This window comes from Anas acuta, chromosome 26, assembly GCF_963932015.1.
Source record: "Anas acuta chromosome 26, bAnaAcu1.1, whole genome shotgun sequence".
In the NCBI taxonomy this organism is placed as follows: domain Eukaryota; kingdom Metazoa; phylum Chordata; class Aves; order Anseriformes; family Anatidae; genus Anas; species Anas acuta.
In genome coordinates this window covers 4,727,081-4,745,808 of record NC_089004.1, presented here as the reverse complement: position 1 = coordinate 4,745,808, position 18,728 = coordinate 4,727,081, and the positions used below count along the sequence as shown (strand labels likewise).

At 41.6% G+C, this 18,728-nt stretch overlaps 1 protein-coding gene across 10 annotated transcripts; it reads left to right on the top strand.

Moving 5' to 3' along the window:
• The first annotated feature begins 183 nt into the window (after positions 1-183).
• SUGP2 (SURP and G-patch domain containing 2) lies at positions 184-17,656 on the top strand. 10 transcript variants are annotated; one of them, XR_011090014.1, is made up of 12 exons: positions 184-318; positions 1,218-1,340; positions 2,486-4,138; positions 5,034-5,151; positions 5,743-6,251; positions 6,411-6,522; positions 7,339-7,850; positions 8,797-8,861; positions 9,534-9,670; positions 12,878-12,998; positions 13,069-13,183; positions 16,013-17,656. XR_011090014.1 is itself a non-coding variant. In XM_068661312.1 (11 exons), the coding sequence occupies exons 2-10, from the start codon at positions 1,226-1,228 to the stop codon at positions 13,157-13,159; spliced, it is 3,312 nt and encodes a 1,103-aa protein (XP_068517413.1). In that variant the 5' UTR covers positions 184-318; positions 1,218-1,225; the 3' UTR covers positions 13,160-13,183; positions 16,013-17,656. The 10 variants fall into 10 exon arrangements, 8 of the variants coding, with proteins under 8 accessions (XP_068517413.1, XP_068517412.1, XP_068517410.1 ...); XR_011090013.1 differs by having other exon boundaries at positions 14,054-17,656; XM_068661312.1 differs by lacking the exon at positions 12,878-12,998.
• Positions 17,657-18,728: the final 1,072 nt, after the last annotated feature.

Genomic DNA, 18,728 nt, shown 5'->3' with positions numbered 1-18,728 from the left:
ACTGCGCATGCGCGCCGCGCGGACTCCTCCCCCCCGCTTTCGGTCGGGCGCGTTGTGCGCAGGCGCAGTGTGCGGGAGCCGCCACAGGCAGAGGGGAGGGGGCGGGGGAGGGGGGAGGAGCGCGGGGGATGCTGGGAGGCTCCCGGGCGGAGGGGAGGGGGGGGGGGTGCGGGGCCGGGCGGGGGGCGCCGCCGCCTCGGTGAGGGCAGGGCCGGGGCCCGGCGGGGCGGGTCGCGGGGCGGGGCGGGGCCTCCCCTCCTCACGGGGCCTCCGAGAGGGGCGGCGGGCTGCCAGGGCCCGGGGGGGGCCCGCTGAGGGGTGAGGAGGGCGGGAGGTGGTGGTGGTGGTGGTTGCGGGTGTTGCCCCCCCCTCACGCCGGGCTTCGCCTCAGGTTGGGCGAGGGGGGGGTGGGAGGGGGCTGAAGGGAGATGGGGGGGGCTGAGAAGGGGCTGAGGGGGCTGAGAAGGGGCTGAGGGGGTGATGAGGGGGCTGAGGGGAAGGTGAGGGGGCTGAAGAGGGGCTGAGAAGGGGAGATGAGGGGGAAGATGAAGGGGCTGAGGGGGAAGGTGAGGGGGCTGAAGAGGGGCTGAGGGGGAAGATGAGGGGGCTGAGAAGGGGAGATGAGAGGAAGATGAAGGGGCTGAGGGGGAAAATGGGGGTTGAGGGGGAAAATGGGGGTTGAGGGTGAACATGAGGGGCTGAGAAGGGGTTGACGGGAAGATGAGGGGGCTAAAGAGGGGCTGAGAAGGGGAGATGAGAGGAAGATGAAGGGGCTGAGGGGGAAGATGAGGGGGCTGAGAAGGGAGCTGAGGGGGCTGAGGGGAAGATGAGGGAGCTAAAGAGGTGCTGAGGGGGAAGATGGGGGGCTGAGAAGGGGTTGACGGGAAGATGAGGGGGCTGAGGAGGAAGATGAGGGGGCTGAGGGGGGAAGATGAAGGGGCTGAGGGGAAGATGAGGCAGCTGAAGACAGGCTGAGGGGGAAGATAAGGGGGCTGAGAAAGGGTGCTGAGGAGGGGGCTGAGGGGAAGATGAGGGGGCTGAGGGGAGAGCTGAGAGGGTTGGGGAGGGGGGGACTGAGGGAGGAGCTGCTGCCACCAGGCACTCTCGGGAATCCGCCTTGGCTGAACCCGGTGGGCGCCCGGAATGTGCCGGCAGCGGGAGGATCTCTCCGGCGGCCGTGCCCCGGTCAGGGACCGCATTGTGCTGTTTTGCTACAGGGGGAAAAATGGCCTCTCGGCGGATCACACGGGAGACGTTTGATGCTGTGGTGCAGGACAAAGTTAAGAGGTATCGCATGGAGCGGACTGACGCTATAGACGACACAATCCATCATTTTAAAGGTAAAGGAACCCAGGCATGACGTGCCGTGGATTACAGCGGCTGCCGTGGCGATAGCTCTCTTCGATTTCTTGGCTGCTGCTTAGGCGTATTTGCCTGAAACGTGGACTCGTGCTGGTGTTTTTCCACATCCATTTCCATTTTAGAGGCTAATGGCTTGGTATGGCTAACACTATTTTAATGTGGAGTGCAAATTCCAGGCAAAACCCGAATTTTAAACAAAGGAATTCTGTTTGGGCTGCATCTGAGAGTGGGTCCAATTTCAGGGCGGTCTCCAGAGACATCACTGCAGGGTGGAATTCTGTTGATGTCTGATAAGTTAAATAAATGTAGGAGTGCATTTGAGGCTTTTGAATCTTTGTATTTTGTGTTTTTTTTAGAGAAAAAAAAAAAAAAAAAAAAACTAAAAGTGGGATTTTAATTTAGGGAATGCATACAAAACATCTGCAAATTCTTTTGTCTCCTAAATTTCATATTTAAAATGTCTAGGTAAATAACATGGATTACATTCATACAAAGCTGGGTGTTTTAAAACGAGATCTGTTTTCTTTAAGTTATCTTAGCTTCAAAGGAATTACTTCTTTTAAATACTTAATCTTTTGCCTTCTGAATTTAAGTTCCACATTTGGGATTCCTGGATACCGTACAGGAAATTCTAGTATTTCTGCCTGCAATGTTATCTCAGATGATTGCGTATGAATTTGTAGAAAATATCTTCTGTTCAGCTGCGGAATCCTGGCATTCAGTGTGAGAACAGAGCTTCTGATTTTTTTACACCAGAGAGGTCTCAGTAGAAGCATTATTCACACAATATTGGAATCTTCCTAGACTGAGAAAGTTGTGATCGAGTAGAAAAGAGGCTTTCTAGCAGAACTTGTATTTCAGCTTTAACAAGAGCAGAAGAGGATTTAATAAATTGTTTTGCAATGTACACATAGGCATTTTGGGTCATTTGTTGCTTTTTACATATTACGAGTTGTTTAATGGATATAGAAAAGCAAACAGGGCTGTCCTAAAGTTCGGGATGCACACTGTTCTTCAAAAGTTTTGGTACATCGACTCTGCAAGCGTCTAAATGTGCCTATTATATATTTTTTTCCTAAGACTACTTCAGTGCATCAGCGTATTTCTGTTTTTATCATTGCAGCTCATTCAAGGCCTGTCCCAAGACCAAGATACGAAGACAATTTCCACGATGATGGACGATACGACAATGCCCAGCACCATCCCCATGATGAATGGAGTGAAGACCCTAGAGATGAGTTCCCGGGACCTTCTTACAGAGCTGCGAGCCCTCTCATTAGGAAAGAGAACTATTACCACGAACAATACGGCCGCCCGGTGACTCGTGACCGAGAGTTTGGCCACCCAGCATCTCGAGAACGGGAATTTGGCCGCCCAGCAGCTCGTGACCGGGAATATGGGCGCCCGGCTACGCATGATCGGGAGTATGGGCGCCCAGCATCTCGCGACCGGGAGTACGGGCACCCGGCCTCTCACGATCAGGAGTACGGGCACCCCGCGGCTCACGACCGGGAGTTTGGGAACCTGGCTTCTCACGACCAGGACTACGGGCATCCCGACTCTTGGGAATCCACTGGACCGCATGAAGCTGACTTTAGTTCTGCGGATATTTTAGGTGATTTTAGATCGCCGGGACTCATGGAAGATGAGTATGGCAACATGGAAAGCCAGGATTACGAGGTGGAGTTTGTGATTCAGTCTGACAGCGAGTTCCGACCCCCGGTGCGGAGGGGCAACATTGGCAGGGGCAGAGTTCTGCGAGGAAAACGTATTGCGAGGGGCGCTGCTAAAACGAAAATATTCAAAGCAGATATCAAAGCTCCCCTAAAGAAGTGGAACATGAAAAAACTGCAGCCAGGCCCTGAGCAGAACCCAGCTGTGCAACCTGATCAACTGCCAGAAATTGCTGAACGCCCTAACCTGAGGCCAGTGCCTCTCCAGCGCCCTATTCAAAGGCCAGCTCTAACAGCCCAGAGACCTATTCTCAGGCTTCCAAAGCCTGCGCACGTTTTTAGAAATCTCAATTTTGATCTTGTGGACAAGTCTGACATTTTCTCAACGTTTGGAATACAAATCATAAAGTGGGCTGGATTTCACGCCATAAAAAACGATGCGGAATTTTCCCGGCTCTTCGGAGCTCTCTTTGAGCTGGAGACAGAAACCTGTGCGAAAATGCTTGCTTCGTTCAAATGCTCCCTCAAGCCAGAACACAGAGATTACTGTTTCTACACTATCAGGAGTTTACAACATGCTGCTTTGAAAACTCCCAAGGTGGACAATGAATTTTTAAATATGCTGTTGGACAAGGGTGCTGTGAAAACAAAGAACTGCTTCTTTGAAATAATAAAACCTTTTGATAAATATATAATGAGGCTACAAGACCGCCTGCTAAAAGGTGTTACACCTCTGCTCATGGCCTGCAATGCTTACGAGTTAAGCATTAAGACCAGTGGTTTTGGTAACCCCAGAGTAATGGCAAGTGCTTTTGAGACCACTGTTTCTCTTTGTCGTAAGTCTTTAGCACTTCTGGGTCAGACCTTCGCGTTAGCATCTGTTTTCAGGCAAGAGAAAATACTTGAAGCTGTAGGGCTCCAGGAAATGGCTCCAGCACCGACACTATTCCCCAATTTCGATGATTCCATGTTGTTTGGAAGAGAGTACATTGAAAACTTGAAGGCTTGGTTAGAGAAAAGCGGATATCCAATTCAGATGAAAAAAGCTGAAGCAGAGTCCACAGTGCAGCTTCAAAATCCCCCTCCTGACACTCAAGTTACAAGTGAGTGAACGGTTGTAGAATGCCTCGCAGTACATAATTGCTTCATAATTGCTTTATTTGTCACTACTGCTTCATCTCGTATCTTTTATGGCTTTACTAGGTCAGGAATTCCAAATTCTGGGAACTCCATGTAAATCCCTAGCAGTGCTGAGGCAGGAAATTTTGTCTGCTGTAGCTATCACTTCCAGTTCTGTGCCAGGCTGTACAGATGAAAGTACATCCCCTTCCTGCCCTCTCCCACATGCATGAATGTTTCAACTCAAGGATTTTCACCTCGTGCATTATTGCACAACATGGAATTTGAGGAAGGAAGGTGAGGGGAGCAACCTAGGGACACAGACTGTGCTTTCAGCTGGCACAATTTGGCTACCTCAGCTGCCCTATCCTCTAACATCACATCTTCCTGATAGGCCATGACCACACCTGCAGCTGGCTATGTTACAGAATAAATATTGGCATATAAGCAGAGTCCGAGACATTACCATTACCAGTTTTATCAGATGCAGGCCCATATTTTTAAGTTGTTTACATAAAATCTATAGGAATGCCATTTTTCCTGCTGTCTTAGGCCAGTTCATCCTGTCTAAAGCATTCCTAGCCATGACTGTACTCATCTGCTCTTCCCTAATTGAATTTTGGATACTTTTGCAGTGAGGTCTTGCAACACAGACACCAAGTGACTAATAATTTGCAACTAACCCCTTTCAGAGTAGTGCTCGAATGGGACTTACTTTGTTAATTCTCCTTAATTTCTTTCAGTACCAAGAGCGGGCATTTTTTGTGCCAATACGTTGAAAAATCGCAAATGTCAATATGCCAAAGAATAACAAAGGTGATGTATTCATACCCTGTCGATGAAAATAACTCAATGGCTGCATTTTATTTCTTCCTACAGTCCCCCAGCGAGCTGATCGGAAAATTGTAGAGACAATTGAACAGCTAGTGAACAGCATTGTTTCGGGAACCTTGTCTGCCAAAGAGAGAAATGCTCAAAAGAACAGTCCTGAATACTGGTAGGTGTGTTTGAACAGTATGCCCTGCTACTGCTTTGCTCTCCTGAAGGTATTTGGATTATATTTCATTAAATTCACTATTTTATTCAACGGGTGTAAGATCAAAGCCTGTTGTATATTTAACTAGATTATTTGGAAATCTGCGTGCTTCCTAATGTCCCTGGAAATTGTCCTCTTGCTCCTGTTTTGTGTAGTAGACCTCGTTCCTTTTGATCTGTCAAGAATGACTGTATGTCAATCCAAGTTCAAGGTACTCAAAATGATTTACATTTACAAGGTGAAAATATTAAACGAATGCGGTTAAAATAAATATATAGTAACATTTCAGACTTACTAGCGTTCTACAAGTAATGTTGGAAAATGAAAGCTGAGATGCTTCCAAGTGTAATAATCTTTTAATATGACAGTGTCGCTCCATGTGTGAATTGCAGCATAGCTGATTAATTACAAGCCAACAGATTTATGTCAAAACCTTCCATCATTTATTTGCTTGGCATACTTTATATTTACTTGTTGCTTTCGAAATGAAGTTGCCTCTTAGGCTTTCAGGTTTAGGCTTTGTTTTATGTGTATAATTTTCTTTTTATTTAGGTTCTTGTCTGATGAAGATAGTCTAGAATACAAGTACTACAGGCTGAAGTTATCAGAGGTGCAGAGACGGACATCATTGGGAAAAGAGGCAGGTGGTGAGGGCAGAACACTAGAAGATGCTGCAACAGAATCGGTCAGAGCTATGTTGTATGCCAGGAAAGTCGCAAGTATTAAGAGAAGGCTATTTAAAAGGAAAAGGCTGGGAATTATTGCACAACATGGAATTCGAGGAAGGAAGGTGAGGAGAGCAACCATAGGGACACAGACCGTGCTTTCAGCTGGCACAATGCTGAAACACCAGGACAAGCATCTTCAGAGTTCAGTCGAATCAAAACCTTCTATGTCAGAAACCAACACATCTGAGAAGAATTCTTCTCTTGATGCAACTTCATCTTTGCAATGTTCCACCAGTTCAGAGGCCCCTCTGCCAGCAGAAGAAAAGGTGGATTCTGAGGATTTATTGGCACCATCTGAACTTTTCCTACCGTTGCCCTCTCAGTTTCCTGATGGTAAGTGACAGTTCAGGATTAGATTTTAAACTGCAAATTAAACTGGAAATTCTAATCATCATTTGTTCTGTGAAAGCAGATAGTTCTAAACTGTGCTGACCTTCCAGTGATGTAGGTTTTGTACGGCTCTGTAGATAAGGAGTGTTCTGTTTTCTGCAGTGGATGCTAAAACGATGGAAACTGCTGAGAAGCTTGCCAAGTTTGTTGCTCAGGTAGGACCAGAAATTGAGCAGTTCAGCATAGACAACAGTGCAGATAACCCAGATCTGTGGTGAGTAACCTACACGTTTATCTGTCTGACCAGTAAGAAAAATCAAAATATAGCTAAACGATTTTTAAAGTGAGATTTCCTTTTATTATTTTTTTGACACGCATGCTTTTATTTGATATGTTTAGGGATGGAGGATTTTGAGCAATACTTCCTCTTGTCCTGTTCAGCACCTCTATTAATGGTAAATGTCCAAAATAACTAAGAAAGAAAATCATTTCTCCAAAATGCACGTATACTGAAATATTTATTCTTTTTCTTTTGTATCCTAAGTAGTCAGCTTGCATCTTGAAATAAGTGTTCTGCCAAAAGTGTTTTCAATCTTTTTTATTTTTTCTTTTAAATGAGGCTTTGATTACAATGGCCTATGTGCCCCAGCATAAATTAGCACAGATCTTTCACTTCTAGTTGTACTGTGCCAACAAAATTGGAGCCCTGTTGTTTTTTCTGTCTCCCTCAGAATCAATAAATCTATTTCTACATACACCACATAACTGAAATTTGGAAGGCCTGAATTCTCTTCTGGGGTCTGCTGTTTGCCTTCTGGGTGATCTAGAGCTAGCTTTTTGTCTTAGTTTGTCCATCTGCATAATGAAGATAATTGTACTAAATTCTTCACAATGCAATTTGGGAACCACACCTCTTAAGAGCTAAGGAGAATGACTGCTGTACTTAGCACATGTTGTAGGGGAATCCTACAGTTCTTCAAAAACATCTGGAATGACTATTCAAAAAGCTAATAAGAGATTTATTTATAGTATCTTGCTTGTAGATAAGAAAATCTTACTGATATTAGTTTTCACTGTAATTTTTGTCCAGGTTTCTACAGGATCGTAGCAGTTCTGCTTTCAAGTTTTACCGAATGAAAGTCTATGAGTTATGTCCATCTATCAACTTCAGTGCTGTGCCAGAAGCAACCGATGCTGGGGAAAATGCTAAACCTGAAGAGAGAAATTTGGATATTTCAGAAGAGGAGGAGGAAGATGAAGAAGAGGAGGAAGACAATGAGGAGGAAGCTGAGTTTGAGGAGGATATTTCTCAACCTTTGGAAGAAATCGAGCAAGCAGAGGAGGGAGAAGAGGATGATATCTCAGCAGGTAGAAGTGCGGAAAACCTTGCTGAAGAGTTGATTTCCAAGACAGGAGAGGAAATTTCAACAGGTGAAAAGCAGCTAGCTACATCATCTGATGGTGCTATACCAAATCTGTCAACACAGGCATCAACTCCTGCTCCTGGTACTTTATTTCCCCGCAAACGAATCAGCAGCAAGTCTCTGAAAGTCGGTATGATTCCTGCCTCTAAAAGGATATGCCTCATAGAAGAACCAAAAGGTGAGTGCTACAAGTAAGTTTTGTGCATATCAGTACAGAATTTGTGCCTTTTATGTACTTTGTTACCGATTGTTATTGGCTGAAAGATTAACAAAAATGAACACAGTGTTCACTTGAGATGGAAAAGGAAATTCTGAATAAATGGTGTGACTTTTTTTTGTATTGTGGCATAATAGCAAACTTTGTTATTTGAGATAGAGATTACCTGCGTAAAACATCATTCCTCAGTTACCTCTGATGTATGTGAATGTTATCTTTTTTCTGGGGCTTAAAAAACCCACAGTAGTAATTTTTGCAGGTTTCAGTTCATCAGTGTATGACAGGTTTAACAGGCCTAAGTATAGCACTGAACACATTTTGAGTATCTGACAACTCTATAAATATATTTAGACTTTGGATTGGCCTGCTAAATTTTGTCAATACAGCCACAGCAGGGAGGTGGGTCATGATATCCTAAAAATTGAGAGATAAGTAGCTTAAAGCTGATCATATGTGCTCTGCAGCTGCTTTAACAAATGTGTTTTCTCTGTGTAATGATATTTATTGGTGAAGGCTGTCATTTGTGATATGAAAATGATATACAATAACCCTATATAGGTCCAGTCTGAATTTTCTGTCAGAGTATTACAGAAGCTCATGGAAAAGGAAGGCCTAAAGTCCTTATCATCCATCAGTGTATTGCTGGCAAGATATATCCCAAACTCTATGCATGAATGCACTTGATTCTCCTTTTTTTTATGTAGTTTGGGGGGCAGAGGGGAGTTGTCTGACTCTTTGTTGTTGTTGTCGTTGGGTGGTGTTTTTTTTTTCATTTTGATCTTTCTTGATGATTCTGGCCTTAGGCCAAGGCATTGAGTTAGAGTTCCACTTGAGCATGTACTTTTTGAATTCTATATTAAAATTGGTTTTCTTTACAGCTGATTCTTGTCTTTGATTTGACTTGCAGTGCACGAACCTGTCAGAATTGCTTATGATAGGCCTCGTGGTTGCCCAGTTACAAAGAAGAAGAAGGTAAAGAACTCTTCTGGTTTGCTGTTGCATTCTGAGAATCAACTGTCTTTATAGGAAATAGCCTCTGAAAATGTGTTATTGTCAAAAATTCAAATTAAAATCGTAAAAGCCTGGTTCTCAAAAAGACTAAATCTGAAGAGAGCCATGACTCCTGTTATCTTGTCCTCTGTCGAAATTAAACATTCTATGATTAAAGCACTATTGAATAGCTGTGTGTTAAGAAAGAAAGGAGTGCATTGCTGTCTGGAAAATGTAATTTTTTTAGAACATTTAATGAAATACCATTTGCCTGCTGCTGTATTTGTAGTATGGATTCAGTCATTAGATCGTTTAGTGGTTGTTAATAAAAAAAACAAAACAACATAACTACCGTTTAAAATATGAAAGTGTACTCTATTTTAATAATGTAATTAAACAGATTCTGAACCCAAAATATATATATATATATATATATATGTATGTATATAATTTTTTTGGTAAACTAGCAATACAGATGTTTACTCTCAGACTTTTTTGTGTGGCTACAGGAAGTGCTGCTTAAAACATAATTTTGCATTTCCAGAATCTTAAAGACAATTAGTTTATACGCTTTTGGGGGGGATTAATTTTTAATATATTATCTTCCTCTATACTAACAACAAAATCTTTTTAAATTTTTTTTCCTCCCCACAGAAACCAAAAGATTTAGAATTTTCACACAAGAAACTGACAAACAGGAATGTAGGTTTCCAGATGCTTCAGAAGATGGGCTGGCAAGAAGGACATGGCCTGGGTACACGAGGAAAAGGAATCAGAGAGCCTGTAAAAGTGTATGTAATGGGAACAAAATACAGAAATCTGACAGCTGTGAAAAAGGCTGGGATTCTGGTAGCAACTATTTTAATCTAACCCACCTTGATGTGGCCAGTTCCGTGTTTTGTTTCCTTCTTGATGTTGGCCTCTGGCCTCAGCAAAGTTGAGCGTGGAGACTCCACGCATTTTTCTGGCCAGGCTGGGCAAAGTGTGGTCTGGAAGGTGGCTGTTCCTTGCTGTGCAATTTGACATCACTGAAGGCTGCAGTGTGAATGCTGCAGGGTGTGGACACTTCTAAAGATACCTGGGTGCCTCTGTTATTCAGGAGGTGTTTTGTTTGGTGTATTTATTTATTTTTTTACACCTAGTATTATCCTGGGAATCTCCTTGCTGCCGTGCTAGGTACATACATAACACATAAATAGATTTTAGGAATATTATAAACAGTACTCCCTAGATGTAGGCAACAAAAATATTTTCACTGTAAATACGTGATGCATTCCACTGTGTGCTGAAAGAGGTAAGTGCACCTGCAAGGTAAGTGTGTTTTTTCCTTTTAAGTGTAGTTTTGTTTTTGAATCTTCGTTTTGTCTTTTAAAGTTGCTGTATCCAGTGTCCACTGCTGCCAGCACAGAGAACGAATAATATCTCCTTCAACTCTCTGACTGAATAAGGAGGCAGAATCAATTTATTTCTATCTAAACCCATCTGCTAAGCTCTCAAGTCCATGCATATAGTTTGTGGGTTAACATTCTGGTTTCTGCAGGGATTTCTATTTTCTTTTCATGCTTTTCACAGTATTGGTCATTTTAATTGGTGGCATACTTCCAGTTGTTTGTTTTCCTTTCTCCTTAACGGCTCCCTGTGGTCTCGTGGCCATTACTGTATTTTCCATCGATCTTTTATCTGCAGCAAATGGACAATGACAGAGCAGTGCACCTCTCCTATGGCTGTCTGGTGATCACAAATGTTAGAGCCTCGGGTTCTTAACTTCAGAACTTGTTGGGACCAAAGATAATAGTAATTTTATTTCATTTCTAAAGCACAAGTCTTGCTGCACAGCTAATCGTAGGCTAATTGTAGCTTATCTGACAGTTAGTCCCTCACATTCTAAAAGTTTCTGTCTGTGGTTAAGAACTGCATTTTTAGTATATGAAAATACTGTTTTTCCAAAGTAGTGAAGGTCTGCTTTCTGTACGCCTTACAAAAACTTGGTTACTTTTTCTGTAACAAAGAGGTAAGTCCATATCTGACTGTTTTCACGGTGTCTACCTCTCTTTACTTTCCAGCTGAAGTCATTCTGTGGACAATACATTCTCAGTGAGAATGAAACCAGTGCAACTTAACATTTTGCATTCCCTTGTTTGTTGCTTTGATACAGTGCTGTTGTTTTTTTTTCACTTAGCAACCTGTAGCCTGTACACTTTCCTCCCCATTTCTCCTCCCAGCTCTTCTACTGATGACTTGTTTAAAAGTCCATGTGCTGTCTTATCTCCTCTGAGCAAAACGGGAAGGATTAATAATCGTAGCCACTCCAATCCCAGCATAGAGCTTATCTTGATCATTATATAATGCTGGTATCTAAAATTGATACATGGAGGCACATCAGTTGTTAGTGGAACCTGAGGCTCGTTTTTATTGGAAAAATTATGGCCCATTCTATAGTTCAAGAGGCATCCTAAAACCAAAACAAAGAAAAAAACAAAACACACCCACTTAAAGGCAGAACACTGTTGTGGAATAGACATTCCAGTGAGTAATTATCTTATGTCTTTGATTAGTTTCTTTATTCTGAAAGTAGCCTAGAAGAGGAACTATAGTGTAACCATCAACAAAAAAAAGCATTCTTTCTAATTGGAAGTATGAAGCAGCCATTATGTAATGGAAGCAGCAAATGAGGTGTCTGCTTCAAAGAATTCATGCTCTTAAAAAAAAAAAAAGTTCAAATAAGTGTTTTAAGAGTGTGTATATATAAGGTATTTGGTATTCTGTAAGCTGTCGAATTCTTTTTGGGAAGGCCTTAAATGCAGGGAGCATATTGTGGGAACAATAGGCCTTCATTAGACCAAGAAATCAAGAGGATCTTTTAGGGGCTTTACTTCTAAATGTAATTTAAAATGTGACTTTACTTGTTCATACAGCCGCAATGTCAGACTCAAGTACCATTCAGAAATAAAAAGAGCATCCAGGATTTCTGCTGTGGACTGTAAAGTTGAATTTCCTTCTCAGAGCCTTTGAATGTTCTTTTAGACTTGCACAACAACCTACTTGGCTTAAGTGGACCTGTTATTACAGAACTTAGATAAGAACCATTTTTCTCTAAGATTCTCAGATTAATTTCATTACATGGGGCAATCTGAGAAGTTTTTCCTACTTCGTGTAATGAAATCTCTAATAGGTAACACTTACGTAACTGACCTGGAGGATAAAGCTGGCACGGGGTTCCATTCCTGTGGCAGAGTTTTCATTAATCTTAGCTTGGTAATGGGTATGGCCTATGCAAATAGCCTGGAGAAAGAGATGTTTTTGTTAATTATTTGTGTCTCTGCGTTCTTGTGGGTCATCCTCTCCCATCTGCTTCCAGGGTAAAAAGCTGTTTTGATATAGTTGAGACCCGTCTGCTTCTGTTGGCAAGTTTGGATGAAGAGAGATGAGTTAATGACTTTTTTTTCTTGAAAGGGCAGGACCTCCAGGTTTTGTCTGTGGTGTCTGTTGTGCAAGACTTCAGCTTGCTTGGGGTACTAGAAATCTCAGGCAAGCAGCATTATGTTCCCTTGGTAAAAATTTCATCTTTCATGCAGAGTTAGTGGTGTTTCCTACTTACTCCTCAATGTCTCTGACTTCTGCAGTTTTTGAATTGTAAGAAACGAGGCAATTTTCACCATCTTTTCAACAGAGAATCCTATCTGCCATGAATAAAGTGGTTAATACAAAAATTCATGTAAGAATTTGATCTGTTAGATGATTCTATCTATGCTGTTCCCTTAATATGGTAGGAACATTTTCTTCTAGTGGGTGTTTGCATGTGTAACGGGAGGTGGGCATTATTTTATAGTTGATCTGGTATGTCAGGTACCAAGCCTTTGCTCTCTTCCTCCCCCCAAGTGAAGCAGAGGTACTTTCCACTCAAATTGTGTCTGTTGGAAGGTATTGTTAAGATCTCTTCTGCACATTGTCAAATGTAACGGAAACAGTGTGTTCTAACTATTCATTTTACTCCCTAGGGGTGCTACCTCTGCAGGGGAGGGCTTGGGTGTTGCAGGGGAAGAAAATAAAGAAGATGCATTTGATGTTTTCCGTCAAAGAATGATACAAATGTACAGGCAGAAAAGAGCAAGTAAATAGGTATGTGCAATGGGCAAGTCTGGTTTGTGAATTCCTGCAAAGATTAAAATACCATTATTTTTTTTTTTAGTCTTCCCTTACCAAGAAAATATGGTTGTTTCCATGGGTTTATCTGGCTCCTTAACGTTTCAAGAAAATCCAGCCCTACCTTGAACTGCTGAATTACCCCAAATCTTACTTTCTAGGTATGACATAAAGAGACTCGCTCACTAGAAAGTGCATGGATATGCAAAGGCTGCTGTGTGAAAGATCTTCAGCAGAGTATGCCAGTATGAAGAACAATTTGTTCTGTAGTAGTGGACTTGAACGCTAATGTATTAAAACATTTTCCAAGGTTAAAGTTAGTCTTGTATTTAATTGTGCAAGCTAACAACTTGGATGTCATCTTCTGAGGAAGAAACAACTGATTTTGTTCTCGGAAGTGCCTGTTTACCTCTCTCTTTGGCCAAGTTTGCCTGTTTTGTGATGAGATGGCTTACTACAAAACAACATGACTAGCCTGCTTCAGCTCTGTTCCTTTCTGAAGCCAAGAACCTTCTCAGAAATTCAGATCTTAATGCAAGGCAGTCCAGTTTATATTTTACTACATTTTGTTGATGGGCTAATCTTCTGATTCATTTCTGGAGTCTGCATAAAGCAGTTTCTTTTCCTCTACACACCAATTTCAAGAAGAATCTCTACCTGTGTACTTATTTTATATAGGATTCTATATTATAAGTGTAGGATGAATAACTCAGTTCATCTGAGTCTGAGAACGCTAAACTCTTCCTTGAAAACTTCAGCTGCTAAGGTTTTCCATTGTAGCAAGCAAGCAGTACATATTTTATGTGTAATTTTTGATTTACACAAATTTGCAGCTCTTGTCCAGCAAATTCTTGAGTAATCTCTTTCCTTCTCAAAGAAGTTTTAAGTCATGACCAGGTGCAGTCCATTTGTCTGCAGAAAATGCTGAAGGAAGATACTTGGAAGTCAGATAATCAGAAGCGGAGCATCAGTTTTTTAAGACCATCAGTTCAGAGAGTTATTTCTGTTTCTATTAAACATTTGTTTTGCAGAAGTTCTTGATTGGAAAAAATCCCAGGAAATAAGACAAAAAGCTTGTCATTCTGAGGGACTATTCCGGAACATACTGAAAGAGAAGACTGGATTAATCTACTCTGCTTCAACAAAAAGCAATTCCTAACTTCTTGGTGAAGCAGCTCTGAAGACATGAAAGTTTTAGCAGTGTTACCACAAGGTCCAATCATTCATCTTTTTCAGGCTAGCACATCAATAAGAGAGAGATCTGTGACTGGATTACTGAAAGTGACAGAATGTAATATCACACTTTTTAGCATACTCCTTTCTCAAACAAGTCAAAAGTCTTCACTTGAATGTTACAGTACCAAAACCTACTTCACTGACATTCTCTTTAAAGAGTTTATCTTGAGCTGACGCATGTTCTGCTTACTAGGATTGAGTGCTGATGTTTTCATCCTGCATCATGCTTCTTGCAGAGCAAAGAGCTTGTGGTACACCACTAATAGCACCCCACAGTAACGTGGCAGCATCTCAAGTTTCTAACTGACAAATACGCAAGAAAATGTGCTCTTCAGTTATCAACTTGCCTGTACCTGCTGTTTAAAGAACAAAATTATACTCTCTCTATTAAAAAGCCTGCTGGTTGAAAGGGAGTGTCTTCGTTTTCATTCTGTAGCAACAAACTTTTCTTGCCTGTAACAACCAGTTCTAGTTACAAATGCAAGCTTGTTTTTTTCTTTACAGTATGAGTCTGTGAAACCAAAAGAAACAATATCATGTCATGGTGTAATTTTCTGATCACTCAGTTTTAAGTTGCTTTGAAGCACATGATCAGTAAATAAAACCATAATGGCAGGTATAGAAAAATATCATGCTGGTAGTTGTTTTTCCATGAGCATCACGTGTCTTCACCTTTACATTGCAAGAAGCTGAAGCATGAAGGCCAGAAATACAAATGAGTTTATCTGTTTATTAAACTTGATTAAAGGATAGGTTAGGGGGTTCTCGTAGGCTTTACTTGGAAGTACTTAAAATCCATGAATATTTTGGACCACAGGCTACTTTAAAGTTCATCAGTTACGATATTTGGCAGTGTACACTTACCTGTTAAGTTCCCATTTGGGTTTGTTCTTCACTGCCTCTCTTTCTTTCCTGTGCCTGTTTAGCAGTTATGCAATGTAAAAACTCGAGCGTTTCGAAAAGGAGATCTATCAGTCACAGCCTGTTTTAGAATGACAATCTGGAACCAATATTGTTGGCTTCTGAGCTATTTCTCAGATCCACTCAGAAGCTGTTCTTTTAGTTTCATTGATGAAGCTGCCAGTATTTCTGTTCACGATTTGTATTTCCTTGCAAACTTCCAGTTCACCTCTTCTTTGACATTCACATTTTGGAAGCAGTCTTGATTATATGTTACACTCCTTGCAAAAAGGCACAAGGCAAAGTGCAGTTTCACTTTGGATTGAAATCCACTCTCGCCCAGATCAGCATTCTGTGATACTCTGATTTAACCCGAGTTTGTTGGGCACGGTACCGTTTGGGGTGCATTTGCTAAACACCTGCTTACCCAATCTGGGAAAACTTGGTATCCAGATTGGAAAATGGTACCTTCCTTTCTGATTGCAATTCAGAGTGTAATGCTGTCTTGAAAATAAAGGTGAACATTGGGAAAATCTTAATCTGCTACCCTGGATGACTGTAGTGTGGTCTATCTTTCTTGTGCCAAACTTTAATTTTGGACGAGATATCAGCAGAGCAGTATTGGTGCTGAGATTCCAGTGTTGCTCTCAAAGTGGGTTGCTGTTTGCCACTTTTATCTTGTGTTACCAAGAGATGACCCTACGCTCCTTTTCCAAAAGGAATTTCCTTATATTTTGTCCTGCTTTTGCAGGCAGCTCTGATTTGAAAATTTAAATACGTGTACATGTGAAACGTTTGTTATGCAGATACATTGCCTTGTTTAAAGTTTACTAGCTTCTTTTCTGTTATTTTAGTTCCAGGCTCTCTTCCATGAAGACTGCAAGCTTCAGTGAACATTTTAACTAACTTCAGTGGTGTGTCTACTGTCTTTTGGTTGTTTTTTTGTTTTTTTTTTTTTCTCCATTAATCTTGTAGAGCAATTTGCTAGTTTCTGTTCCGTGCAAATTGGCAGTAGTGCTTAGCTAGTAACATTAGCTGCTTATGTTATTGGATAACTGACATTTCTTTTTAGTGTAAGTAAACATGTTAGCATTGTTAATCTTTTAATATCTGCAATAAATGTAGAACTAAACAATTTCTGGTTTAAATGTTTTGCTTGTGAATTTGGCCATCTGTAAGAGATATGCATCATTTTTGGCACTAACAAGTGGAATTGAGATTATGCAGTGTTACATTAGTGTAAAGCAGGATTTTATAGTGTACGAGGGAAGGAAGGTCCCTCTGTTTCTGTGCTGCTAAGTGTTTCTGTTGAGAATACCCACTAAATCATTTCTTAGTCACTGTTTCATGTGGCTTCCAGTGCTTTAAACCCATACACAGCAGTGTTACTCCACAGGAATGCCAAAACCAAGGTGCCCCAGTCAGAATGCAAGAGTTTTACCTTTTTTTCCCATATCCCAGGAATTAGTTGTCTCTCTGATTTTCTTTATGTACTGACTTTGGGAGAGCAAAGCTTTCTCTTTACGTATATGTGTGTGGTTTACTGTTGCCTTTAAATTCAAATTCCTTTATAAGACAGGATATGAGGGGGAAAATTGCAACAAAATGAAATTTAACAATTGTGCAGCCACCTTCTATTTAGAGGTGAAGTGAGAGTGTTTATTTTGCTAAAGATACCGGCTAGGTGTCCTGTCCCTTGCTTTTATACTGACAGCTGTGGCATGCTTTACTAGACAAGCTGAAGTCCTGGCTATGCCTTTTTCTTCCTTTTCCTCCTTTGCCTTCAACAATTTATTATATTTAAGGACCTGGTTCTAGAAGAAGGGATGCTTGCTCTCGTTGGAGAGAAATAAGGAGATCCCCATTTTGGGGGAGGTGCTCTAACAGAGTAAAAGAACTATAGTTAATAAATAATACACTGTTTGGAGTAATTGTGTTGGAGTAATATGGATTTTTTTTTGCCTTCAAGGCTTTTCTTTGGTGTAATATCAGTGATATTTTTCCTATTTATTGGTTTTGTTTGTTTATTTTAGACAACACTACAGCATCCTTAGTGTGAACACTTAATCTGTGCTGAGATGTTACTTCTCAAAATCAATGTACAGTATTTTTTTTTCTATTGATATTCCGTTCTGCTTTAAAGTTTATCCTGATGTATGGTGCCCAAAGAAAGTCTGGACTCAGAAATTCAAATACTGTTATTTTGGATTGTTTTCTATCCTACAAGCAGGTATATTTTCTAATTGAAAATGATCTCCTGGAAGTGCTGTACCATCTGTCATTCTGCATATCTCATGACTGAGTGGCCAATCACAACCAGACTGTAGATTTGAGCAATAATAAACACCTGAAATGAGAATATGCTCAAAGAACAATAGGGTACTTCGGAAATAACTAGTTTTTGTGAACCTTGTTAAGTAGGTAACTTGCTGGATTGCAGCAAGTGTGGAAAATGTTTGCATTATCTGTGGGCAATAAAGTTACTGCTGTTTAAGAAAGTGCTAGCACACAGTGTGTTCTCTTCAGTCTTTGGTGCCTAATTCACGTCATTAGAAAGTTGTGCTAATTTCCTTGAAAATCACTTCCTAGCCAAGACTTTGCTCTGAGAGGGAAGTCATGTCTCATTATCCTGCCCCTAGGTAATGAAGCAATGGAAAAGCGGCAAATACAAAGGAAGAAAATCCTATTTTTAAACAACTTCTTCTTTGGCAGTTATCTGTTACAGACTATTTCATTCATGGGATTAACAAAAGTTCCCATCTTTCAACAGTTTACAAGACCTGTTTCAGAAACTGGAACTGTTGTTGGATAGGAAATCAGAACTTTGAAAAACAATCTAAAATGAGAGAGGATTGACAAGTCCCAATCCATAAATTCTGGCTTTATTTGCCTCAGCAGTTACTGTGGGCTATTTTCCATTGTTAGTGGGAGGAAGGGTGGTAAAGGCAGTTTGGTGCAGTTCTGATTTATCGTGTACACCACATACAGAAAACTCCAGTGAAATAACTGTTCCTGTTCAGTGCTGGCAGTGACACGTAAGTTGCTCTGAGGATGTGGATCCCTTCTCAGATGTGTACATATGTGTATGCACCTCCCAAACTCACCATTTAATCCTACGTGTAACCACTATATGATACTATATAATAAATACTAAATACTGCTACTACTACTAATGAAGAAGACAAATTGTTCTGGGTGTAATTTGGCACGGAGAGAAGAGAAATAAAAAGCAACTGTCCCTGCCGCCTGCCACCAGTCACTTCCACAGCTTGGCCCCACCGCGGTGCTGGAGAAGCATGCGCTAGGAAAGCCAGAGGGAACGAGGGGCTTTGTTAGGCACCAGGGAGTGGGATTTTCCTTCTATTCCCTCTGAAGTCCTCTCACGGCGCCCGGTGTGGGGACCCCAAGCGGCCGCGGCCCCCAGGCCTCGGTCACAGCCTGTGGGGTTGTGACAGGAGCGCCGCTCCCTGAGGCGCTGCGGCCATCTTAGGGGGGTGGGAGCGGGGTCCATGCCTGGCCTCAGGGGTCGCAGTGTGGGGTGCTGGGTGTGGGGTTATCCCCTGAGGGGCC

Bases quoted from the DNA above. Each gene is read 5' to 3' on its own strand.
- SUGP2 (XM_068661309.1), top strand. From the start codon at position 1,226: ATGGCCTCTCGGCGGATCACACGGGAGACGTTTGATGCTGTGGTGCAG. The intron at 7,851-8,796 runs GTGAGTGCTACA...TTTGACTTGCAG, and splicing joins CCTCATAGAAGAACCAAAAG to TGCACGAACCTGTCAGAATT. The intron at 8,862-9,533 runs GTAAAGAACTCT...TCCTCCCCACAG, and splicing joins CAGTTACAAAGAAGAAGAAG to AAACCAAAAGATTTAGAATT.